The sequence below is a fragment of the Rhinoraja longicauda genome, chromosome 21 (assembly GCF_053455715.1).
Source record: "Rhinoraja longicauda isolate Sanriku21f chromosome 21, sRhiLon1.1, whole genome shotgun sequence".
NCBI lineage: Eukaryota > Metazoa > Chordata > Chondrichthyes > Rajiformes > Arhynchobatidae > Rhinoraja > Rhinoraja longicauda.
In genome coordinates this window covers 30,877,755-30,904,697 of record NC_135973.1, presented here as the reverse complement: position 1 = coordinate 30,904,697, position 26,943 = coordinate 30,877,755, and the positions used below count along the sequence as shown (strand labels likewise).

Genomic DNA, 26,943 nt, shown 5'->3' with positions numbered 1-26,943 from the left:
TTTGACTCAAGATACACCTCCAGTAACCTACCTTAAAGACAAGCATTTTAGAACAGATGTAATTTGCTTATATATAACAGGCTGATGACAGTTCCCTGTCTGAAAACAGTTGCACATAGAACATCTCAGTGTTGGGAAAACATAGTGTCTGCTGAGTTGTTTGTGATCACCCACTGTATGTTTCTTTTTTTTTCTCCTAATCAGATGTGCAGCACTTTGGTCAACGTGGGTTGTTTTTAAATGTGCTATACAAATAAAATTGACTTGACTTGACTTGCCATGCCATTCATGAATGGTAATGTCGGGTGCAGCGGCTGTACAATTAGAACCATGCGTGGCCAACATTTCAAATCATCTTTGAATATTGCAAAAAGGCCATTATTCCAAAGCAAAAAAAAAAGTCACAGTTGCCATTTTGAACACCAAATGCCATGCTGTAATCCTATCAACACATTCCTCACTCACCCACTTCTAAATAATTGTATGCGTGGCTACTTTAGCTGTTCTTGTACAGTTCCCATTCATTCCTTCTGTGGCACATGAACTGCTTTGAAGCCTGTTATAAGGGATCAGAGCACTGCTCCATTGTTAATTATATTCTGCCAATAATCTGTTGGCACATGTAAAGAAATTAAACAATGCCAAAAAACGGAGATTCTTTAAACGCAATACTTTATTGCAGATACAATACGAATGTTTTTGCGTGCAATGCATGATTGATCCCAGTCGCATTGTTACATATTGAACAGCTGAGTTGAACATATTGAACATTGAACAGTTATCAAAATGTTCTCTTTGAAGCTTGATCACACAAACATTAACAGAACAACTACATTTAAGTTACATTCATCTTACATGATACTGGAAGACATCACATTTTTTTTACAAGCTTATCCATTCTGCTTTCCTTCACTTTGAATAAAATCAGATCTATCCAATTGTCTGAGTCAATAACTTCAAAATGTCTGACAATGTGCAGTTTCACAAGTAAACAGGAATCCATGTATTTGATCTACTTAAGCTGGATTTTAATTCTTTTTAGGATAGAAATCTAGTTCTGCATCAACTAACCTGGCAAGGAAGTGAAGTGTAACATCTCCCCACAAATGAACAGCAAGCTGCATGCTGCACTTCCAGCGGCAAAGTCAACAAGCAGCAAAAGGGCAGCTATTTGCAATGAAATCTATTGAAAGCTGTTTTAAACAGGGAAAGCATTAGAGTTTGGTACTCTTAAGAACATGTGTAAATTCAGGAATCAGCTATGGAAGGTGCTCTATACCATCCTGTGTACACATCTGCTAAATGCAGGAGCAATGAAAGCAGTACAGTGCTCTGCAATAAAAGTAAAAGGAATTGCAGTTACTGGAAATCTGAAATACAGCAGAACATGCTGGAAACACTCAGCAGGCCGGACACCATCTCTGGAAGGAGGAAGAGAGTCAACATTCGTTAGGTTCTCCCTCTTGAATTGTTAACCCTGTTTTGTTCTTTCGACAAATGGAGCCTGACATGCTGAGTAAGTCCGAAGAAGGGCCTCGACCCGAATCGTCACCTATTCCTTTTTTCCGGAGAAGCTGCCTGACCCGCTGAGTTATTCCAGCATTTTGTGTCTATCTTGAGTGTTTCCAGCATTTTTTGATTTCAAGGCTCTAAACTGTTGTTTCTATTCACGAAAGAATGCTCAAATCTTTAAGAGGCATATAACAATACACAAGCAATGCAAGTCCCAATATCATCGAACAGGTTCAACAATTAAGAGACCAGAAAATAAAGTGGGTTGTAGAGTCCAATTTGGTTAAAAGCATAGACAATTTGAACAATGTTCAATCTAACCAGTGCTAGAACTGAAAATGATCACACTACAGTTTGAAAAATATGTTTGTAATTTTTCTTAACTGAGTCCTTTCTATAATTATTACACTGAAAAAAATCAATCGTTACAGGAAAGATCAAAGTCTGTTTGGAACACAAACAACTGTCAGGACCAAGAGTGGAGAGGAAGATTCTTGTTCCCAACTTTTAGCCCTTATGAAGTGCTTTGGCCCGGAATGTCGGCTCCGTTCCCTCCCATCAAACACTGCTCAACCAGCTGAGCTCCTCCAGCAGTTTTTTTTGCAATAGAAAAATCTAATTGTCTCACATGACAAGGACAAACATCTAAATCCAGTGCAAACAGAAATATGAATGCTTATTAACAGTAATTCAGACACACCCCCTTTATCTCAAGAACATTATTCAGTTGAAATACATAAATACATCTCATTTATGACCAGCATCAGGGAGCTTTGTCAGATTGTTTAAGATCACCTTGTGCGTACTCTAATCCATTACTTACCACATGCACGAATGAATGCCTGGTAACTTCATAGAACAGCCTACACTTTCAGCAAAGATTTCTCTTTTCTGGAATATATATTAAATGTCGTTATACTGTTCTTGGTTAAATTAGTGTCCAAAATGAAACATTTACATTAGCAGGGCTCTTTAAAAACCAGTATTTCAGTGGTTAAAATGTTCATGTCTGCAAGACTCTGTATAAATTACATACACACCACAACTGACCTTAACTCTTATTAACTGCTTGACCGCATGAAAACCTCCCATTCGTTTTTTGTGACATTGCATATTATCCATGAACGACCTCATTTCACTGAGCAAAAGCACACCCCAGAAGTCTATTATCTTTGTAATGATGCTTCTTATTTTTGGTCCATCTAAATCTCTAAACCTTTAAACCGAGTAAATGCACACGCCCCAGATTACAGGAATCCCGACACAAGAATAATCTAAATTCTGGTGTAACAGCTGTCATTAACGTAAACACAAACTTCACGATCTGATTAATTTATGACCAGCACAAACGCAAGACTAACACAATATTATGGAAATGCATGATGTGTTTAAAATTAAACTACATTATTAACTATCCATTTTATCTTGTTGAAGACATAAGCAAAGTCTCAAAAAGATAAGACTGACCCAAAAGAGGTATAATGTATAGTTTTTGTTCTTATAGCTTCCTGGTAAATAGCTCATAAGTATTGATTTTAGTGGTTGAACTCTGAGGTATGAGGAAATTTTCATTTCTTCATTCCCCTTCGCCCAGAACTTGAAAATGGTCAAAATCTGTAAATTTCAACACCAATTATTCTACCTAAATGAGCGTGTTACCATCCTTCATCAGTTGAACTTCAGCCTATGTCATAAAGCCTAATGGTCTGAGGAAAACATCTGAATAACACCAGCTGGTGGCTCAAAGTTCACCGTCGTGGGATATTTTCAATTATCATCAGGCCAGGCTCCATAAGCGATCCAACTCATTAAAAACGTGGCAAAGGAAAGTGGGAAAAGTGCACCAAGTGTAACCTATTTGATAAAAAAATTCACACACACACAGCATTTACAGTAGACAGACTAGGAGCTGCAGCAGTGAGTACAAAGTGCAAACTGATCTTCATTTAGTCTGTTGAAACAGCATCAGTAGGGCTTGAAGTTCCAGAAATTGGAAAAAACGGAGACCTGTGAGGAAAAATGCAAATGCTGCATCACCCAATAGTAAAATCTTAAATCTATACTCCTAAATCTGCCAGTTTTGTCAAGGGAAACCACGAGTTAGGTTGCCCTTTCACATAAAGTTATAATTTCATCATAACTTCCGACTTAGCCCAAACCTCAGCTATGAATCTTACGGCTATTGTATGACTTCATTTCAAATGAATTATCAATTTCAAACAGAATGAAATGGCAAAGAGGTTTAAGTTTAGTTTAGAGATACAGTGCAGAAACAGGCCCTTCGGCCCACACCGCCCAGCGATCCCCGCACACTAACACTATTCATGTTCAATTATACCAAGCCAATTAGCCTACAAACCTGTACGTCTTTGGGTTGTGGGAGGAAACCGAAGATAATCCACGCAGGTCACGGGAGAACGTACAAATTCCCTACAGACAGCACCCGTAGTCAGGATCAAACCCAGGTCTCTGGCGCTGCAAGGCAACAACTCTGCCGCTGCGCCAATATGCCGCCCTGATGGATTCCACACTTTGTTAGGCAAAGTGATTTACTTCCAGCAATTTATTGCAGAGAGTGAAACAAAGAGCAGGACTGGCCGCACTAGTAATTTGCCTGCTGGTTATTCAGCTGGACAGTGAATGGCAGAGGGGAGAAGAGGACAGGAGAAGGTAAAAAGTAGGGTTTAAGAAAGACAAAAATGACATAAATCTGTATCAACCTAGAATCAATCAATTGAAACTTACTAAATTGTGATAGTATTTGCACTCAGAGTCAAATAACAATTTTGTTATGGTTACAAGCTGGTTGTATCACTGATTTTCTATCTGCAATAACTGAAGTGCACAAAGTAAAACACTTTGGGTTAATTTAAGGAAAATAGATTATACCTTATCCTTCAGTTGCTGACAAAGCTGTAAAGCAATGGTAAAGAAAACAAGCGTATCATTTAGCCAGGGGACCACACATTCCACTTTGTGTACATGGCTAATTTCGAATTTCTGGTTATTCATCTCACTGCAATGCAAAAATGAAACAAAAATCTGAATTAATTGCTTGCTATGATCGCCATTTCGTTTTAGCCTATAAGAACTGCATCCATTTCTATCTATATACTAAAACTCTCGTTTGTTTGTTTGTTTGTTCCTGAAATACAGCCAAAACAGTACATGATAGCTCGACAATTTTAGGGGAGGGAGGGGCGAGGGGTGGGAGGGGCAAGGGAGGGATGAGAGGGGCGGGAGGAGCGAGGGAGGGGCGAGGGGACGCGAGGGGGTGGGGAGAGAGGGTGCTGCACCAATGCAGGAGAGGTTTGGGCCCAACGGGTCCACTTGGTCTATGGTTACTAAAACTAGATGACACCCAAAAGGCTTCTCTATTGACCCTGTAAGAAAATAACTGCAGATGCTGGTACAAATCGAAGGTATTTATTTCACAAAATGCTGGAGTAACTCAGCAGGTCAGGCAGCATCTCAGGAGAGAAGGAATGGGTGACGTTTCGGGTCTCTATTGACCCTGATGTACTGACTGCTGTATACGGTGTTGGAATGGCAGGCAATTTCAAATGAGTTCAGTAGGCAGTGTTGAGGAATTCAAGATTTATACAATCAAGAAAATTATTTGAAAGGATTTTCCTCCTAAATGCCCTTCATCTCACTGATCTGCAGGATATCCGCAACTAAAAGTTGTGAAGCTTTATGTATTCCCACTTTAGAGAAACATCTCATCTCCAATTTCCCAGAAATTGGGAAATTTCCCAGCGTTGGATTGCGTAGAGGAGTTGAAATGTTCAGCAACCAGGAGATCCAGTAGGTCTTGATAGGTCAAGAGCAAATGTTCAGCGAAATGGTCGCTGAGTCTACGCATGGTGTCGCCGATGTATAGCAGGCCACATCAGGAACACCAGATGCAGACGAAGTTAAGGATTCATGTGAACCACTGTTTCACATGGAAAGACTGCAAGGGTCGCTGGAAGGATGTGACGGAAGTAGTGCAGGGACAGGTGTTGCACCTCCTGCGGTTGCAGGAGAAAGTATCTGGGGAGGGCTGGTTTGGGTGGAAAAAAATTACAGAGGGATTGGTCTCTGGGGAAGATGGTAAGCGGTGGGGAATGGAAGATATGACTGGTGGTGGGATCTTGTTGGAGGTGGCAGAAATATCGGCGAATGATGTGAGAGACGCGGAAGGCAGTGGGGTGAAAGGTTAGAACCAGGAGATCTCTATCCTTGTTCCGTCTGGGGGGGGGAGGGGGGGGTGTCTGAGAGTAGAACTACCCGGCACAGAGGAGATCCATCTATGACAGCAGGGGGTAACCACGTTTATGCACGAAAGAGGTTATCTTGGATGTCCTAGAATGGAAAGACTAATTTTGGTGGTAGATACAGCGGAGGCAGAGAAATTGATAGTGGCGAGTAATGTCTGCAAGAGGCAAGTGCGAAGGAGATGTAGCCCTTTAGCTGCGGCAGTCAGTGGGTTTGCAGTAGTCGTCAGTCGATAGCGTGTCCCCTGTGATGAAGACAGGGGAGAGAGATGTCAGAGAAAGCCCAAATGAATTTGTGGGCAGGGTAGAAGTTAGAGTTAAAGTTGATGAGATCAGTCGCTTCACAATTTGCAACTCTTCGGTCCTTATCTCAGACCATTTGTCTTTTTATCTCTGGCCACTGTCCGACCATCTGCCAATCAAACCCCCCACCCCCCTTGTGTATCCACTTATCACTTAGCAGGCTTTGTCCTACTCCTCATTTTCCAGCTTTCTCCCTTCCTCCCCCACACCACAATCAGTCTGAACAAGGGCCCTAACCAGAAATGTCACGTATCCTCGTTCTCCAGAGCTGCTGCCTGATCCGTTGAATTACTCAACACAGTATCTTTCGTTGTAATCCACCATCCACAATTCCCTGTTCCTACATACTACGTTAATATTGTATGATTTAATTAGTTTCAAGTGTAATATCAGAAGCACTCTTGTTGCAGTAGTAAGGCAGTAGTGAAGAAGGGTCTCACTCAACCTGAAAAGTCACTAATTTCTTCTATCCAGAGATGCTGCCTGTCCCACGGAGTTACTCCAGCATTTTGTGCAACTGAACTATAGTTAACTGGGCATTATTAAGACTTTTACAGTTACAGACAATTTGTTTTGTTGTGGCAATAAAATTGTTGTGAAGGCCTGTTACACCTCAAATACAAGTCTGTAAAACCACATCCAATATTTTAGCAAACATCTTTTAAAACTTGCAGCATCTAAACCTACTGGAGGGCAGATTATAGAGCTGCTGCTATTTCTGAAGGTATTTTTGTTCTTCACCCAAATCTTTCAAATATGCATTTTAGTGACATCCAAACAGTGGTTACAAACAAACACCTATTCGTTATTCACTGTTAAACAGACTAAAACTAATATGGAAATCATTCAAAATGTATGCAATGAAACTATGAAAGCAAGTGCTAAATATAACATATATACAAACTGCATACACAAGTCAACTCTGGTTCCTATTGTTCCTTTCAATGAAATGTAAACACTCCCCATTTAGAATAAACATAGCATCTTTTCTGCATAAGTCATTTGCTTCAAAACTCAATTAAAAATAAAGAGAAAGAATCTTGCTTGTTATTAGATATTTCCTTCCAAACCAAACTAATGCTTCAGGCAGAGTGGACATGATGCATCCATTTTACCTGTGAACAAATTCAGAAAGACACTTACAACATGGATCCCGGGTTGTGCAGCACAGAGCTCCCAGCTGGTTTGAAGTTCTAAAAGGTCAAAACAAAACTGATGAGAAGACATCACAAGAAAGACCTTCACAAATTTCATACATCGTAAATCCTTTCTCCAATTTATTGTTCATGTTCTTGAAGAACACCTAAACTGGCAAGAAATATTTTTAAGCAAAAGTGATGCAAATATACATTGATAATAAATAATTTAAAAGCTAGTGCCGTATTAAATGATAGGCACTATCAATATATAGTGCCTATCATTGATAGTGTATATTAAATCAGTGTTTCCCATAAATCCAAGATGGTGCCTGTCTGTGGCTACATATTGCCAGCAGCACAGAAAATCATCAAACATAGTTCTCAGCTTACCTGTACAAAAGAAACAGCAGAAATCAGCGATGCAACTGACAAGCTGCTAAAGCATTTAAACGCTGTGTTAAATGAAGCTGCTAATGCATTTAAATGCATTAGTGCTATTGCAATCTACTGGTAGTAACGGAGCTGCCGACTGTAAGGGAATTCCCGATCGCAGGGGAATCCCCGACCTGGTGGAGGATCGCAGGAACCGTCTGTACCTGGAAACACTGGGAGGTCTCCATTGTGTCCGGAAACGTGGCCTGCGGGCAGGACTACAAGTCAGACTGAAGCGCAGGGGACCACCACCCCCTCTCCCTACCATTCTACTAGCCAATGTGCAATCAATGGAAAATAAAGTGGAGGACTTAAGGTTTCACAGAGATATGGCTCACCCCCAGCTCCCCAGACTCAGCGGTCCAGCCTGAAGGTTTCTCCATCCATCGTATGGACTGTATGCAGGCATCTGGGAAAGGGAGAGGTGGGGGCGCCTGCCTCAAGGTCAAATCTTCGTGATGGCAGTTCTGTCTAACTCCTGCTCTCCGCACCTGGAACATCTGGTGGTGGTGCCACCCCTTCTACCTCCCGAGGGAATTCGCCTTCATCATCCTGACCGCGGTCTACATCCCCACCCCAGGCAGGCGCCCGTCCAGCATTGGAGGAGCTGCACGCCATAGTCAACAAGCACCAGGCAGTGTACCCTGAAGCCTTTACCACCGTGGCCGGGGACTTCAACAAAGCCAACCTGAAAAAATTACTCCCAAGCCACCATCAACGTCTCCTGCAACACCAGAGGATTAAACACCCTTGACCACTGCTATACGACCATCAAGGATGCCTATCGCTCCATCCCTCGCCCTCACTTCAGGAAATCCAACCATTCAGCGGTGCTGCTTCTTCCTGCATACAGGCAGCAACTGAAGAGCGCACCCAGAGGTGAGGACTGCACACAGCTGGTCTGGGGAGGCAGAGGAACAACTACAGGACTGCTTACCCATTACAGACTGGGTAATGTTCAAGGACTCGGCAATGGACCTGGGTGAACACGCCAGTCGTTGCAGACTTCATAAGGAAATGTGTGGAGGATTGTGTTCCTACAAAAACCTTCCGAGTGTTTCCTAACCAGAAGCCTTGGATGAACCAGGGGATCCGCATACTTCTGAGGACCAGATCCCAGGCATTCATGTCTGGTGACGCCGAGGTCTATAAGAAGTCTCCAGATACGACCTTGACAAGGCCATCAAAAAGGCCAAAAGGGACTTCCGCTGAAAGCTAGAGGATGGGGCGGATGTTCGGCAACTGTGGCAGGGCTTGAATGCCATCACCTCCCACAAGGCGTAATCAGGAGGCAGCTCAAGCGACAGCAAAGCATCACTCCCTGACGAGCTATACTCATTCACACAAACCAGGTTACAAAATTATCTACATTTTATTTCTGCTAAAAACCCCATCAGTGGAACCAATTTAAATACCTTCTGGAAGTTTATATGGCAAACACGCACAGATTCCCCCTTATTGATCAGTTAATATTTTTTCCACAAATTCAAGCATGTTAGATTACGTGCTAGCATGCTCTTTTACCCATACGGAAGGAATTGAAATATGGTCAATAATTATATTTTGGATAAGAGAAAGTTGCAGTCCAACCCACAGGAAATACTCACCAAGAAGCAGCCTAAAATTTAGAAGGGTATTTCATTTGTTTGGCTTGTCCTTTTTATGGACAAGAAAACACTCTTTCTATAAAACCGATAGATAGTAAAAGTCCAAACAGTGGCACAGCTGCTGCCTCACACCACCAGAGTCCTGGGTTCAACCCTGACCTCGGGTGCTGTCTGTGTGGAGTTTGCGTATTCTCCCTGTGACTGCATAGGTTTCCTCTGGGTTCTCCGGTTTCCTCCCACATCCCAAAGATGTGCAGGTTTGTAGGCCATGGTTAATTAGCCTCTGTAAATTGTCCCGAGTGTGTAGGGAATGGATGAGAAAGTGAAATAACACAGAACTAGTGTGAATGGGTGATCAATGACCGGCGTGGACTTGGTGGGCCTGTTTCCATGATGTATCTATAAACTAAAACCAAGGATATTCAGAATCATGCTAAAATTTAACATCAAGATCTGATCCAGACTATAGACAAAGTCTAACCTATAAAATAAAGCTTTGACTATTTAAACCAAATTACATCTGCATCAGATAACTTTCATAAAGATCTAGACACTGAACAACTGCACAAACTAACCAGGTTATGCCAATGGCACTAAAATAGTTTCCTTCTTAAACATCTACTGAGCAGCTTTACTACTGACAAAATACACCAGAAATTATGCTTTATTTCACCTTATTCAAATTGGGCTGCAGAAGATGAAGCTGGTAGACAATCAAACAAAGTTTGCTCAGATTAATGTAGAAGTTGGCAAAGACGTCACCAGGAAGAGATGGCGTGAACATTTTCTAAACGGGAATTAAGAAAGTTATTCAAATTATACACAGATAAATCCAAATGAATAAGAAAAAGTTGAAATTCTTTAAGAACAACAATTAATGTATTTTTGTTTATCATTAGCAAAATGTAATAATATAGAGATATGCTGATGAAAGTGACAAGTGAACAAACTAACAAGTAGGAATTTCAATGTTCTGTATCGGTACATATGACAATAAAAAACACTCTTGATGTATATATATATTCGTGAGCATTATACAATGCAAATACACTCTTTATCCATTGAAAGATAAAGACTACAGATTTAATTCCATTTGTGGATGCCCACAACCTTCCCCTCAAGCCATTTTTATCTTGGACAAAATCAACAAGTGAGACCTTGTAAAAGTATCAAAGTTCATGTAAATCACATCTGCTGCCCTGCCCTCGTCGATACACCTCTTGAAATAAGTGAATTAAATTGATCAGATAGGATTTATCTTTCACAAAGCCATGATCTTTGCATTTCAACGTGATCATTAATCTACTCACTCAGAATTTATTTTGAGAGTGCAGGAAGACATATGCTCACCATTAAACTGCTCGAAGCTACTTCTGGGAGCGTCATAGCTGCAGGAGTGGTCAGTCTATTGCGAGCACGGGTTAGCTGCAACATTACTGCATCCATGAGCTTAAAGAGAAAACATCTTTATTTTGTCACGCTCCAATTAAATTAAGAATAGTCAATTATCATTCACATAATCTTTTTGGATGGATTGTTTTAGAAATATAACGCTACCTTCACTGAATTGTGAATAGGGGAAAGACTGTCCTTTGTTTACACAAATATTTATCTTAATTGTGAAGCTGACTTTGTGTTTATGGAGCAAAGTCCCAGGCTACTTTTTTTTTGTATTCTTTCTGTCCGTAGGACATACGAGTAGGTGCTTCAGAATGGTTCATGTGAAAATATAGGCTTTGTCCTGGGACAGACTATGCGACTCCCAAGCAAGCCAGCATTGCCTCATCAGTAGAAATGAGTCGTCATTTTTCATAGGCAGGATACAATATGAAGCAATTTTTAACAAAAGGAAAAATGAGTTGAAATATTTTGCAGTCGAAAGACTTTCTGATGCCATTTTCTCATCTTGATACATTGCTGTTATTCTAAATCATTGCTAAATCATCCCCCAAATACTAATCAGCAAATATAAATCACTGCAAACTACTCTTGATCTTGATATTTTAGAGGATCTTCAGAGGCAGGCAAGCAGGAATGTTACAGTCAAGGCAATAGAAAAGTAAAATGACTCCTTTGGAGATAACATTTCAATCTGTTCTTCTAAAAGCACAAACTTGTGTTCTGGGGAAAAGGTTCAAATGTCACAGGCAGCCTCTTCCCTCGCGCAGGTTATGCTTCCTACTGAAGGCCACCACCTTGTTTGGGAGAGGGTTTGAACATTTGGAGGACAGCAGCACACTACTGTCTTCCTGTGCCCAGGAGATATGTCCCAAGCAGAGACCATGTATTGGAAATTAGTTGTGTTTTGCTGCTTTTATTTTAAAAGCAGCGTCCTCCATCCTCACTCCCCCGACACTGCTTGAAAGGTAACTGATCTTTATATGCACTACTTACAGACAGACGGCACCATATATTAACAAAATAATCAAACACCATTAATGATTGAAAAGATTCATGGCTTTTTAAAGGAGTTTAATTTTAACTACTGAGTGAAACATTACCAATTCGAGGACAGTTAATGCTAAAGAATTGTTGTACTCTGACTAACCTTGTTGACCTCTGCCCCAGTCTTAAACAGGTACGTTTGATCTCTGCTATTTAGTAGATACAAAGCTTGACCAACGTGATTCCTGGCATCCTGAATCTGTGAAGGGGAGAGAAAATATTAAAATGGAAGGATTCTAAGTCACACAGTGAGGTGGGTGGGTGGAAGCAAGGGGCTAAAGAAGAGGATGAGGTGACAATACCAGGTAGAAAGACCATCAGCATATAATTGGAAATTATTCTACATCAAGAATACTATAATAAACAGTATGAGAGGACTTTAGCCCTTTAGTCACAATAATTCATACTGTTGTGCAGTTTTGTTATTTTCTACTGAACTTTTTTTGTTGTTTACTCTGCTGTTTTGCAGAGTACTATGTTTACATAACTGCTGTGCTGCTGCAAGAATTTTATTGTTCTGTTTCAGGACATATGACAATAAAACACTCTTGACTCAAGAAGCCTTGATAAAGTTTAGAACAATGGACGTACTATCTGCCACAATCTCCAAACAACATTCCAGTCACCACTCCACAACCTACTAAAGTTAGAGGTCAGGCAGCTAGATCAGCAAAATCAACAGCACTCCTGTCTACAGATACTGGCTTATTCACAAAATGCTGGAGTAGGGTCTCGACCCGAAACGTCACCCATTCCTTCTCTCCCGAGATGCTGCCTGACCTGCTGAGTTACTCCAGCATTTTGTGAATAAATCGATTTGTACCAGCATCTGCAGTTATTTTCTTATACAGATACTGGCTGACTTGCTGAGTTTTCATTTTGGTTTATAATACATTTCTCTAGTACGCACAGCATTTTTGATTTTTCTAGCCGAGTACAAATGTTCCAACTACTTAAACATGATCTCAAGAAAGCTGGAATGAATGAATGAATAACTTATTGTCACTGTGAAATTATTTGCTTGCAGATCCAAGGTATGCAACAATAGCCACGGAGAGGGCGCTGACAAAGTTACAAAGTATCCCCCACTGGCTCCTCCTTTGTTCAACCCCCCCCCCCCCTCACGGACAAGCATTGATACTTAAATCCACTATTAGTAAATTATACTGTGTCTGAATTCCTTATATGCAAGGAATGTTCCTTATATGTACTTTTATATAAAGAGATGAGGTAACCAGAAAATGCAAGTAACAAATGGAATGAATAAAATCAAAATCCATCATTACACACAATCATTATTGAGCTCTAAGGTTAGTGGTAACATGAAGAGAAACAAAAGTAAACCTCTTCCAATCATCGTTATTATGCAAACAACCCAATACCAATATTTTTGTCAAGATGAGCAAAGCAGTCTTATTAAAAAATGAGCACCCATGTCCAAAGAAAGAAGAAAACTGTGGTAATAATAGCTTTTACCTGCTGCATTTTCCACTGTTTGTCCTCCCTGAAGGTGCAATGCAGAACCTGGTTGTGTTTAGGCAGCTTCAGGTTAATGTCCTATTTTAAAGAACAATTTTTCAATTAAAATTCAAATGCAGTCTCTTGACAGTAACTGCTGCCAAGATTTGTGAGAACTCTTTATATGCACAAGTACTTGTGAGATGACCATATTGCACATTGAATTTAACATTTTTTAGATATGTTTATCAGAACTGGCTAGGTCTATTGCAAGGTTAACTCCGTTTTTTTCTCTCATGGCTTGATAAATGGTCCAGCATCCCTTTTTATTTTAGATTAGCAACGTCAGCCGAGTGCTGTAACTGAGTTCCACCATTTGTGTTTTCTCTTTCCTCTGCTCTCATTCTTCGTCTTGACTTACATCCCCTCCATTCAGAGCAGCTACAGCAATCAAGCCCACACCATCCTCAGAGACAACACAATCACCACTTGCTCCTCCACCCCCGTCATGAATGAGCCCTTTACTCTCTCTACACCTCCCCCTTTTCTAACAGCGTGCGGCCACAGTGGCCTGTGGGTGTTCTCCGATGTCTTTGGTTTCCTACCACACTCCAAAGACATACAGGTATGTAGTTTCATTGGCTTGGTGTATGTGTAAAATTGTCCGTAGTGTGTGTAGGATAGTGTGCGCGGATCACTGGTCGGTGCAGACTCAGAATCTCTAAACTAAACTAAACTAGCAAGCTTAGTTTTTTTTTTACTTTTCCTGGTCCGGGTGACGGTTTGTTGATGTGAAATGTTACCACGCTTTCTACATCTCTGCCCGACTTGCTGAGTCATTTCAGAATGTTCTTCTTTATTATTTCTAGGTTAATAAAAGCTAGGTTCAGTGAGGTAAACAAATAGAAACTGTGTTCATTTGGATGTTACATAAAATTGCGAGCCTGCCCATTTTTTATGGGGAAGATTCACAATCCTATCTTATGATTTCAAAGCAGAAGAGTTTATTTCCGTTGCCTTGACCAATATTAATCTTTTCTTGAAATGTTATTTGATGGAGAAACAACTAATTTTCACATGGATATTTGCAGAAACTTGCTGTGCACAAAATGGCCATCTCCGTTCCTACACTACTACAGTGAGCACACTTCATAAAAGCACCATGTTGTTTGGGAAATATTATGGGATATGTTGAAATCTTAATAAAAGCTCTATAACAATCTCTTGTTGATCCCTCCCCATTTGAAATTATTTCCTAAGGTACATGCGCATTTAAGGTGTCAAACATTGGAGTTTCAAGGTTCCGTATAAATGCACCAATTCTCTTTTAACAAAAAGTATATTTGTTTTAAAAAGAGTTGAACTCCATCTCTGGTTTCAAGTTTTCAAGTACATGCATAATGGTTAACACAATGATCGTTTGAAAGGGAATGTAGAGCTGAAATACTTAAAAATACAGCACTTGGTTTGCACATGTTCAGTAATCTGCATTTTTCTTTAATGTATTTACAATCATAGCCGTTAAAATATAAAGGTCACATAATAATTTGGATGTTGAAACTTATCACATCAATTAGCAATGGTGTATGGATTCAATTGTTAAGTTAGTCATGAATCTGCCTGTGTCTACTGTTTGAAGGTAGGTGGGGAAACCTGTTCTTTCTGTTTGGTCCCATCTGCATTATATTCACTGAACAGCACAACAATTATATCTGCAGGTGTGCAACACAATGTCAACTTTGCCTGATCACCGCTAAAGCAAAAAATTCAATGGTATGGTATGTGCGTTTTCACAAACAGGAAAACTCAGCACTATAGATTGGATTGCTAGATATACCTGCACATTGCGATTAAATGCAGGCAATAAGATTTATTTTAACAGGAGATGCATTTGTTTTTATACTCACCGCTTGAGTCAACGCGTCTCCTTGTAACGTCAGGACACCCTTCACCTGATCTGTACTGGATAAGAAAATTAATTTGAGAAAATATTTATTTCATAATTTATATCATAAATAGTTTGATGCATGAAAAAGTCCATCATTTTGAGTTGTCTATAAAGAATGGGAAAAAATCAATTAAATAAGATTTTAAGTAAGTTAATAAATAGAGTGATTATTTAATCATGTACCATACTCTTCTCGAACTTCCCACATAAAAACATTGCACATTGCTTCTTTCCTATTTGGATACTATCTTATACACATGGATTGAAAAATAAAATTGAAATGGATGCCTCAGAGAATCACATTTGGTGCAGACCTACTTGAATCTGACTCATTATTTTTTAAATCTGGTGCTCAGCTAAAATTGAAACCTTTTTTGTTTCATTTCCAGAGGGCATGCAATGTCGATTAATTTTATTTGTCTTTGTACCAAGACACCAGGTCAATTAGCTTCTCCTTGTAGTTTGTAGTCCCAAGCTATAAGGAGACCACATAGATCATGTCTATGATCATGTCTGCTAGGTCATGTCTACTACGAACAAACAAAGACAAAAGATGGGTACTAAAATGTTATTCAAATATATGTATGTAAACCAGGAATGTACATAATCAGCCGGCATCATTTTGGTTCATCATACATCATACATGGAATGCGCAGGTCACAATATTCATTACTCCACATTTTTGTCAAGTAATATTCCTGTTTAAAACAAAACCATGCAGGGAAGGACATTTCATATCACAAATTCATAGAGATTTAGAGTTATACAGCACGGAAACAGGCCCTTAGGTCCATCTCATCCACATTGACCAATATGCCTAACTACACCAATCCCATTTGTCAGCTTTTGCTAAATGGGATTTGCTGAAGATTTGCTAAATCTTTCTTATCCATATAGCTGTCCAAATATTTTTTTAAGATTGTAATTATGCCCATCTCTACCACCTCCGCTGGCAGTTCATTCCAAACAACCTCACAGGCCCTTCAAATCCTTCTCCTCTTACCTCAAACCTATATCCTCTAGTTTGAGACTCCCCGACTCTGCAAAATAGACAGCAACTATCTACTCTATCAATACATTCCTAATTTTATAAACCTCTATTAGGTCACCCCTCAGCCTCCACTTCAGCCTTTCCAATCTCTAGTAAACTTCATGCACCCTCTGAGAAATTGCTCATTCCAGGTTTCACCCATCTCACTGGAAGCTGCAGGTACATCATCTTTACAGTTCAGCGTTTAAAATCAGATGAGACCCTCTCTCAGTTTTATCAAATCCGCAAGCTCCCTATTGAGTTTTTTTACACTGGTTATGAAAACATGTACAGATCATCTGAGGAGGTTATGGATGCGAGACAACTTATTTATTTTAATAGAAAGCAAGCAGCTTAGAAAGAGCAAGAATCAATCTCTAGCATTGTAAAGTAGTTGGAAAGATGCCACTACAAATTTGTTGGGAGTAGGAGTGTGGTACAGGAACTCAAAAAGGTGAAAACTGAGAACTGAAGATCTGGATGGAACAACACACAAGACTAAAGACCCAGGTCATTATTTCCAAGTTGGCCATGATATAAAGAAAATAAATAATGCAAGTGATGTCCTTTAGCCAGTGATTATACATCACTTAATACTCTGCAAATGTGATTAAAGAACATTTGATGTACAGATACTTAGGTTGCATTCAGAAATGAAGGTCACCAAGATGGGGAAAGGTTTACAAGTCATCCAAATGAGAAAAACTTTGCAAAGCAGCCCTTTTGTTGATGTATTCATTGTAATGTGATTAAAAACTATATTTTCTATTAAAATTATTCTTTGCAAACCTGGGGATCCCATCCTTTTGGGATGTGTTTTATTGAATAAACCTACTCTGCTGTGTTCAGTGCAACATTGCTACCAAAAATCATTGTTTGCTATTATGTACAACATAAACTGAAGATAGCTGCTTACGATGAGCTTCCAAGTTTGAAGTTCTCCTGTCGAGTTTGACCTTCAGATCCAGAAGCTGAGAGAGTAAAGCGCCGAGAGGCCTCCTGTGCAAGAGGAGCCGGCCATTAGTGAAGAGAAAAGCAAACCGAGTACTTTGTAAAGCAGCAACATTATTCTTACATTAGTTGCAACAGCCAGCATTTTTGCTAATAATTATCAGATAGATTTCTGCGATCTTCACTCTAAATTCCTAGATGTTAGACCATAAGACATAGGAGCATAATTAGGCCTTTTGGCCCATCATGTCTGCTCCACCACTCGACCATACCCGGTCTATTTTTCCCTCCCAGCCCCATTCTCCTGCTTTTTCCTCGTAGCCTAGATGCCGTTATTAATCAAAAATCCAATCAATTTCTGCTTTTAAAATCTCCAGTGACGTGGTCTCCACTGGCTTCTGTGGAAATGAATTCCATAGATTCACCACACTCTGGCGAAAGAAATTCACTCCTCATCTCTATTCTAAAGGTATGTCTTTATATTCTATGTCTGTGTCCTCTGGTCCTAGACCCTCCCATTACAGGAAACATCCTTTCCACATCCATTCTATCTAGGCTCTTCATTATCCGATAGGTTGCAATGAGATCCTTGCTCATCCTTCTAAACTCCAGGGAGTGTAGGACCAGAACATTCAAACACTCTTTATACGTTAATTCAATTGTCCCCAAAATCATTCTTGTAAACCTTCTCTGGACCCAATCCAATGCCAACACATTCTTGCTCAGATATAGGGCCCAAAACTGCTCACAATATTCCAAATGTGGCTTGACCAGCACTTTAAAAAACCTCGACATTACATTGCTGCTTTTACATACTAGTACCCTCAAAATGAATGCTAACATTGCATTTGCCTTCCTTACTACTGACTCAAGCTGCAAATTAACCTTTGGAGAATCTTGCACCAACACTCCTGTTCCTTTGCACCTCCGATTTCTGAATCCTCTCCCCATTTAGAAAATATCTACGTCTTTATTCCTTCTACTAATGTGCACAACCGTACACTTTGCTACGCTGTATTCTGTTTTCCACTTCCTTGCCCAATCTCCCAACATGTCCAGGTCCTTCTGCAGACTCCCTACTTCCTCAATACTACCTAGCTTCGTCTCATTCGCAAACTTGAGTTTGGGTTAATTAGTCAGAACAGATTCTATCCTAATTAGATGATTAAATTGATAAGATACTCTGATTTTGTCCTGAAAATCAGCTCTCAAGTTGCATTCAAAGCTGAAGGCACAAATGCTATTTCATAACTTATGCAGCAACCACATTGAAGAGGACTTGCACAATACATTGGCAATTTGACACATTTTGGGACTTTTCTTCTTCAGCACAAGAATGTTGGCATTCAAATGAGATCCGAAATTGATCAAAGTCCTCTTGGAATGTTTCTATAACAAATTAATGAAAGTATAGTTCATTTTCGTCTAGCATCAGTGTCATTGAAACATACCGCTGCTGCAAAAATGCATTTCAGTATAGATCCGAGGAAAACAATGCTGAACTAACAATGACAATAAGAGACCCAAGTTGCACCACAAGTCCAGGCGTATGCTTGCAGAATTATTACCTTGTTAGATCAAATGCCATTTCCAACACAGTCAGAAACATTTGTTAATCTGGATGGATGATATATTAGGTGTTAGTTTGGCAGCATTACATTTCATAAAAGCACTTATTAATATAAAGAATTTTGAATAGGATACATCTGAAAATAAAGAAGTTAAGTATAGTGCCTGCAGACCCTTGTTTACTTCATACTTGGGAACACTATAAACAGTTCTGTGTGCATATTGTAGAAAGGGCACAGACATGTTGCAGGTTTACTAGAATGTCAATAAAACCGTGAAGGTACCTTGATGCACCTATCAAGATTAACAATGTTATATATTTTTTGTTCTCAAAAGAGAAAATTGATGATGGTCTTACAGAAGTCTTTAAGACTGTGAAGACATTTGAAAGAGTAGATGGCGATAAAATGTTTCTACATGCAAGAAAGGAGAGTACAATGGATCATAAATACAAGAGACCCAAACTTCCTGTGCAAAAATTCTAAGTAAATTACCTTAAGAATATCTTTTAGCTGTTTCAGGACAGCATGAACTTCTTCGCGCAATAACCATTTAAATTCTTCCTCCTGAAATATTCCAAAAATATTAATCCTTATCAACAATATAATTTCGAGTGAAGAGTGCTTTCATTACAAGATATAATGGCAGCAATGACAAAGAATACATAACTAAGTCATAGCATCTCGACACTACCCAAGCTAATGACAATTCAATGCATTTGCTCTATTTCTATGGTGAGGGCAGGAACAGGGAGATAGGGGATATGAATGTATGACCGAGGGGCTGGTGCAGGGAGCAGGGATTTAGATTTATAGACCATTGGGATCTCTTCTGGGGTAGGGGTGACGTGTACAAAAAGGGACGGGTTATACCTTAACTAATAATAATAATATAATAATAAAGTACCTTTATTGTCATCCAAAGACATGTTTTTGGACGAAATTACATTACCCACAGTCAACAATGAGGCGCAATAAAAAAGAAAGCAATAAAACACACAATCACAAAAACAAACATTAAAAAAAACCTTTATCACAGCGAGTCTCCTCCAGTCACCTCCTCACTGTGATGGAAGGCCAGAATGTCTTCTCTCTTCCCTGCCGTCTTCTCCCGCGGTCAGGCAGTTGAAATTGCCACGTCGGGGCAGTCGGGGCTCACGACATTGAAGCCCCCGCCAGACGGTGAAAAGTCCGCAACGGGCCGACCCAAGTCTTGCGATTTGGGGCGGATGAAGACGCCACCACAGCCTCCGAAGACAGCCAGCTCCGCAGGTGGTGAGTACAGTCCGCGGGCTCTGTGAACCAGAGCCCCAGGTGGTCCCAGCTGGAGGCCGCCAGCTCCAGGTGTTTGGCGGATGGTGGGCCGTAGCGTGAACAGAGACACGGCGCAGAAAAAACTGGAGGGGGACCAACATTCTGGCAGGCAGGTTTGCTAGTGCTACACGTGTGGGTTTAAACTAAATAGTGAGGGGGAGGGGTTGACAAATTGGGAATATAAAGATGGAGTTAAAGGGGAAGTGAATACAGGAAAAGTTGCAAAAGACTCCCGAATTAATGGGAAGGAAAGTTCGAGAAGGGAAAAGAGAGTACGGTCAGGGCCAAAAGAGAGGGGAGGTGAATGCCAAAGTTAAAGTGTTGTATTTGAATGCACGAAGTATAAAAAATAAAGTGGATGAGCTTGAGGCTCAGTTAGATATTGGTAAGTATGATGTTGTGGCAATTCCAGAGATATGGCTGCAAGAGGACCTTGGCTGGGAGTTGAATATTCAGAGGTATACGTCCTATCGAAAAGACAGAGGGGGTGGGGTCACTCTGTTGGTAAGGAATTATATTCAGTCCCTTGCAAGGGGTGACATAGAATCAGGAGGTGTAGAGTCAGTATGGACAGAACTGAGGAATTGTAAGGGTAAAAAGACCCTAATGGGAGTTATCTACAGGCTATCAAACAGAAGCCTGGACATAGGGTGCAAGTTGAATCAAGAGTTAATTTTGGCATGTCGCAACGGTAATGCTACAGTGGTTATGCGAGATTTCAACATGCTGGTAGACTGGGAAAATCAGGTTGGTACTGGACCCCAAGAAAGGGAGTTTGTGGAGTGCCTCCGAGATGGATTCTTAGAGCAGCTTGTACTGGAGCCTACCAGGGAAAAGCCAATTCTGGATTTAGTGTTATGTAATGAACCGGATTTGATAAGGGAACTCAAGGTAAAAGAGCCATTAGGAGGTAGTGATCATAATATGATAAGTTTTAATCTACAATTTGAGAGGGAGAAGGGAAAATTGGAAGTGTCAGCACTACAGTTGAACAAAGGGGACAATGGAGGCATGAGGGAGGAGCTGGCCAGAGTTGACAGAAAAGAGACCCTAGCAGGGAAGACGGTGGAACAACAATGGCAGGTATTTCTGGGAATAATACAGAAGGTGCAGGATCAGTTCTTTCCAAAGAAGCAGAAAGATTCTAAGGGGTCAGGCAGCATCTCAGGAGAGAGGGAATGGGTGACGTTTTGGGTCTGAAGAAGGGTCTCAACTCAAAACATCACCCATTCCTTCTCTCCTGAGATGCTGCCTGACCCGCTGAGTTTCTCCAGCATTTTGTAATACCTTTAATTTACACCACCAGCATCTGCAGTTATTTTCCGACACAAGATTCTAAGGGGAGTAAGAGGCGACCATGGCTGACAAGGGAAGTCAAGGACAATATAAAAATAAACGAGAAGTATAACATAGCAAAGATGAGCAGAAAGCCAGAGGATTGGGACTCTTTTAAAGAGCATCAGAAGATAACTAGAAAGGCAATACGGGGAGAAAAGATGAGGTACGAAGGTAAGCTAGCCAAGAATATAAAGGAGGATAGTAAAAGCTTCTTTAGGTACGTGAAGAGGAAAAAAATAGTTAAGACAAGTGTGGGTCCCTTGAAGACAGAAGCAGGTGAATTTATTATGGGGAACAAGGAAATGGCCGACAAATTGAACCAGTATTTTGGATCTGTCTTCACTAAGGAAGACACAAACAATCTCCCAGATGTTCTAGTGGCCAGAGATCCTAGGGTGACGGAGGAACTGAAGGAAATTCACATTAGGCGGGAAATGGTGTTGGGTAGACTGATGGGACTGAAGGCTGATAAATCCCCAGGGCCCGATGGTCTGCATCCCAGGGTACTGAAGGAAGTGGCTCTAGAAATTGTGGACGCATTGGTGATCATTTTCCAATGTTCTATAGATTCAGGATCAGTTCCGGTGGATTGGAGGGTAGCTAATGTTATCCCACTTTTTAAGAAAGGAGGGAGAGAGAAAACAGGAAATTATAGACCAATTAGCCTGACATCAGTGGTGGGGAAGATGCTGGAGTCAATTATAAAATAAGAAATTGGAGAACATTTGGATAGCAGTAACAGGATCGTTCCGTGTCAGCAAGGATTTACGATGGGGAAATCATGCTTGACTAATCTTCTGGAATTTTTTGAGGATGTAACTAGGAAAATGGACAAGGGAGAGCCAGTGGATGTAGTGTATCTGACTTTCAGAAAGCCTTCGATAAGGTCCCACATAGGAGATTAGTGGGCAAAATTAGAGCACATGGTATTGGGGGTAGGGTACTGACATGGATAGAAAATTGGTTGGCAGACAGGAAACAAAGAGTAGGGATAAATGGATCCCTTTCAGAATGGCAGGCAGTGACTAGTGGGGTACCGCAAGGTTCGGTGCTGGGACCACAGCTATTTACAATAAACATTAATAGCTTAGATGAAGGGATTAAAAGTAACATTAGCAAATTTGCAGATGACATAAAGCTGGGTGGTAGTGTGAAGAGGATGCTACGAGGATGCAGGGTGACTTGGACGGGTTGTGTGAGTGGGCAGATGCAGTTTAATGTGGATAAATGTGAGGTTATCCAGTTTGGTGATAAGAACAGGAAGGCAGAGCATTATCTGAATGGTGTCAAGTTAGGAAAAGGGGAAGTACGAGATCTGGGTGTCCTAGTTCATCAGTCACTGAAAGTAAGCATGCAGGTTCAGCAGGCAGTGAAGAAAGCTAATGGAATGTTGGCCTTCATAACAAGAGGAGTTGAGTAAAGGAGCAAAGAGGTCCTGCTGCAGTTGTACAGGGCCCTGGTGAGACCACACCTGGAGTATTGTGTGCAGTTTTGGTCTCCAAATTTGAGGAAGGATATTCTTGCTATTGAGGGCGTGCAGCATAGGTTTACTAGGTTAATTCCCGGAATGGCGGGACTGTCGTATGTTGAACGACTGGAGCGACTGGGCTTGTATACTCTGGAATTTAGAAGGATGAGAGGGGATCTTACTGAAACATATAAAATTATTAAGGGATTGGACACGCTGGAGGCAGGAAACATGTTCCTGACGTTGGGGGAGTCCCGAACCAGGGGCCACAGTTTAAGAATAAGGGGTAGGCCATTTAGAAGGGAGACGAGGAAAAACTTTTTCACTCAAAGAGTTGTGAAGCTGTGGAACTCTCTGCTTCAGAAGGCAGTGGAGGCCAATTCCCTGGATGCTTTCAAGAGAGAGTTAAATAGAGTTCTTAATGATAGCGGCGTCAAGGGATATGGAGAGAAGGCAGGAACGGGGTACTGATTGTGGATGATCAGCCATGATCATGGTGAATGGTGGTGCTGACTCGAAGGGCCGAATGGCCTACTCCTGCACCTATTGTCTATATTTCATAAAAAGATGTTGATCAAAAATAAGGGACGTGACACAACCTTATTCTTGGCATTCATCCATGGACAGAGTAAAATTCTAAACAATTCCCATTATTAAAAATAAACATACCTTTGACAAAATGTTGCATTAAAATAGAAATGGAGACTCCTACATCAATATAGCCTTCCATCAAATGCAATGAACGAAAATTAGTCTGAAGAAGGGTCTCGACACAAAACGTCACCTATTCCTTTTCTCCAGAGATGCTGCCCAACCCACTGAGTTACTCCAGCATTTTGTGTCTATCTTTGAATGAAAATTTCATTTGTGACCTTTACTCAGATCAAGTCTAACCTTCAAATATTTTGTATTTTTCACATCAGCTTAAGTGTAAATAATTTTCCTTACCACGTGACTATTAAAGTTTTGAAATTTTGAAATCGCTTTACATCTTTCTCAATTCCAGTTACTTCCGGCTTGCCTCAGAAGCATGATTTCCAAACCACTACTGTTAATCTGCCTAATCAAAGCTATGCACTCTGCATTTTCTAGAGCTTTGTGCAAATCTATTAATACGCATTACTTTATGCCTCTATTTATGAAATTTAAAATCTTATATCCCAAATATTTTTTGCCATATTCTGAAATTATGATGACACGAAAGACTGCAGATGCTGGAGAAACAAATAATCTACTGGAGGGACTCAATGGGTCGAACAGCATCTGTGGGGGGGAATGAATGATCGATGTTTTGGGTTGAAATCCTACTTCAACACAGAACAGAGAAGGGGAGTCTCAGTCCTAATGTAGGTGTCGGCCCAAAACATCTACTTTTCTTTTCACCTATATGCTCAACCCGCATAATTCTTTCAGAAGCCTGGTGCCATCTTTCAATTTACTGATGATATCACTGTTGTTGGACAAATACCAGCTAACGATGAATCAGAGTACCGGAGGGAGATTGAAGATCGGATTGAATGGTGTCAGAACAATATTGCTCTTACTGGATATTACACGACAAAAGCTTTTCACTGTACCTCGGTACACCTGACAATAGACAATAGGTGCAGGAGTAGGCCATTCGGCCCTTCGAGCCAGCATCACCATTCAATGTGATCATGGCTGTTCATTCTCAGTCAGTACCCCGTTCCTGCCTTCTCCCCATACCCCCTGACTCCGCTATCCTTAAGAGCTCTATCTAGTTCTCTCTTGAATGCATTCAGAGACTTGGCCTCCACTGCCTTCTGAGGCAGCGAATTCCACAGATTTACAACTCTCTGACTGATAAAGTTTTTCCTCATCTCCGTTCTAAATGGCCTACCCCTAATTCTTAAACTGTGGCCCTTGGTTCTGGACTCCCCCAACATTGGGAACATGTTTCCTGCCTCTAACGTGTCCAACCACTTAATAATCTTATATGTTTCGATAAGATCCCCTCTCATCCTTCTAAATTCCAGTGTATACAAGCCTAGCCGCTCCAGTTTTTCAACATTCGACAATAAACTAAACTAAACTAAAATGTTAGCAAGACCAAGGAGATGGCTATTGATTTTAGGAGGGGAAAGGATCCATGAACCTGTCTTCATCAATGGGAAGGTGGTGGACAATCAACAGCTTCACGTTCCTACAAGTGCATATCTTGGATAATCTGTCCTGGGCCCAGCAAATTGATGCAATCACAAAGAAAGCACATCAATGCCTCTGCTTCCTTAGAAAATTGAAGAGATTCAATGTGTCAACAAATACTCTATCAAATTTCTACAGATGCATGGTGGAGGGCATAGCGGCTGGTTAAATTATAGCCTAGTTCGCTAATTTGAACACTCGGGAATGAAGGTGACTGCCATTGCCTATCCATCACTGGTACTGACTTCCCCAACATTGAAGGGCTGTATAGGAGGTGCTGCATCGAAAAGACAGCCAATATTATCTGTCCAAGCCACCACCAAAGCCATAACCACCAGATTCCTGAACAGCTTCTTCCCAGCAACTATCAGGCTCTTGAACACCACACAACACTAACCTCAGCAACGATGATTTTCTGCAGACTATGTCTTTGGTTGCACTGTCTTTGTTTTTTTCACTAGTTAACTATAGTTACATAGTATTGTGGTTATTAACTTATGGTATTTTTAATTATCATATATTTGTCCGCGTGGTATTGCATTTACGAGCTACAGCAAGTATTTAATTGTTCCATCGTCAGTACATAAGACAATTAAACACAAAAGATAGGGACAAAATGTTGGAGTAACTCAGCAGGTCAGACAGCATCCCTTGAAAAAATGGATAGGTGATTTTTTGGCTCAGGATTCTTCTTCAGTGTGAAGAATTCCACAATTAAAAAAATGTTTGTTGAAGGTTCACATTATCTTTGCTACAATTCCCATTGCTGAGACACATACAAATAAGCATATATATTTTAAGCAGTAAAAATAAGCTAGTGCTCAGTATATATCTGCCAAATATCATCAAATCCATGTCAAATTAAAAATCTTTTTGTTACATCCCTTCATGGCAGAGAGGTTGACAAATTCAATACTTATGAACGCCATCAAAACATTAACTGTATCCTTCATCACAAATGTTGCCTGGCCTGTCAAGTATCCCCCAAAAAATCTATTTCATATTTTGCTTGGGCAGCTTACAAACCCAGTGGTATAAAAATTGATTTCTCTAACTTCAGGTAACTCTTGTTTTCCCTCTCTCTTCTCTGACTCGTTTCACTGTCCTTCTGATTAATTTTACTGCTTGTGTCCCTTGTTGCCATCATCCCTTCAGCCAACAATGAACCATTCTACATTTCCTTGACCAGTGTCTCTTTTGATCTCTCGTTCTCACACCTTACCCTTTCATATCTCTAGTCTCCCTCTCCCCTGACTCTCAGTCTCAAGGGTCTCGACCAGAAACGTCACCCATTCATTCTCTCCAGAGATGCTGCCTGTCCCGCTCAGTTACTCCAGCATTTTGTGTCGATTTTCTATTGATATTTCATCAGATTTCCAGCATTTCAATTAATATATTTCTAACAACGAACCACCACAATTCTGAACATTGTTGTTTAATGGAAGGACGGTGTAGTCAACCAGTGCACGATCTTGAATCCGTAGACCGTTGCAACATAAGCAAACCGTTGCAACATAGCTTTGCACAGGGATACATCTCTCCCTTTCACACAGTAACCCAACTCCAGCCGCTGACCGGCCCACCTCGCCCCATATCTTTTTAATCCCATTTCGCACTCTCTTGCCGGTGCTTCTTTTCCCCCTCACTCTGCCCATCGCCGGGGAAGGTGCAGACTCACCAACACCGCCCGCTCCGCCTCACTCGCCACCGCCATCTTCTTCTGAAGGACAAGAGAACCGCTTCCGTTGTCCGCGGCTGAACCGTTCCTCCCCTCCCTTCCCGCCTGTGCCGCGTCCAGAAGGTCCCCGCCGCCTCCCCGAGCGCACAAACAACGTTCCCAGGCAGCAGATGTAGCAACGCATTCTTCCGAATGATTTTTTCATCTAAGCCATTGGAGTATTTGATGCGACATTTTCCTTTCCCCCGAATTGAAAACTGAAGCCGCAGTCTTGAGGTGCCTATGTTGGTGGTCAGTGAGGTACGATACGATAGACCCACCCAAGTC

The 26,943-nt window shown here is 40.8% G+C and overlaps 1 protein-coding gene across 1 annotated transcript; it reads right to left on the bottom strand.

Moving 5' to 3' along the window:
* Nucleotides 1-687: 687 nt before the first annotated feature.
* Nucleotides 688-26,669, bottom strand: rogdi (rogdi atypical leucine zipper). The gene is made up of 11 exons (XM_078418225.1): nucleotides 26,617-26,669; nucleotides 19,148-19,219; nucleotides 17,050-17,132; nucleotides 15,063-15,117; nucleotides 13,174-13,254; nucleotides 11,801-11,896; nucleotides 10,603-10,701; nucleotides 9,926-10,039; nucleotides 7,218-7,267; nucleotides 4,402-4,528; nucleotides 688-3,519 (listed from the first exon to the last, which is right to left on the bottom strand). The coding sequence occupies exons 1-11, from the start codon at nucleotides 26,650-26,652 to the stop codon at nucleotides 3,478-3,480; spliced, it is 855 nt and encodes a 284-aa protein (XP_078274351.1). The 5' UTR covers nucleotides 26,653-26,669; the 3' UTR covers nucleotides 688-3,477.
* Nucleotides 26,670-26,943: the final 274 nt, after the last annotated feature.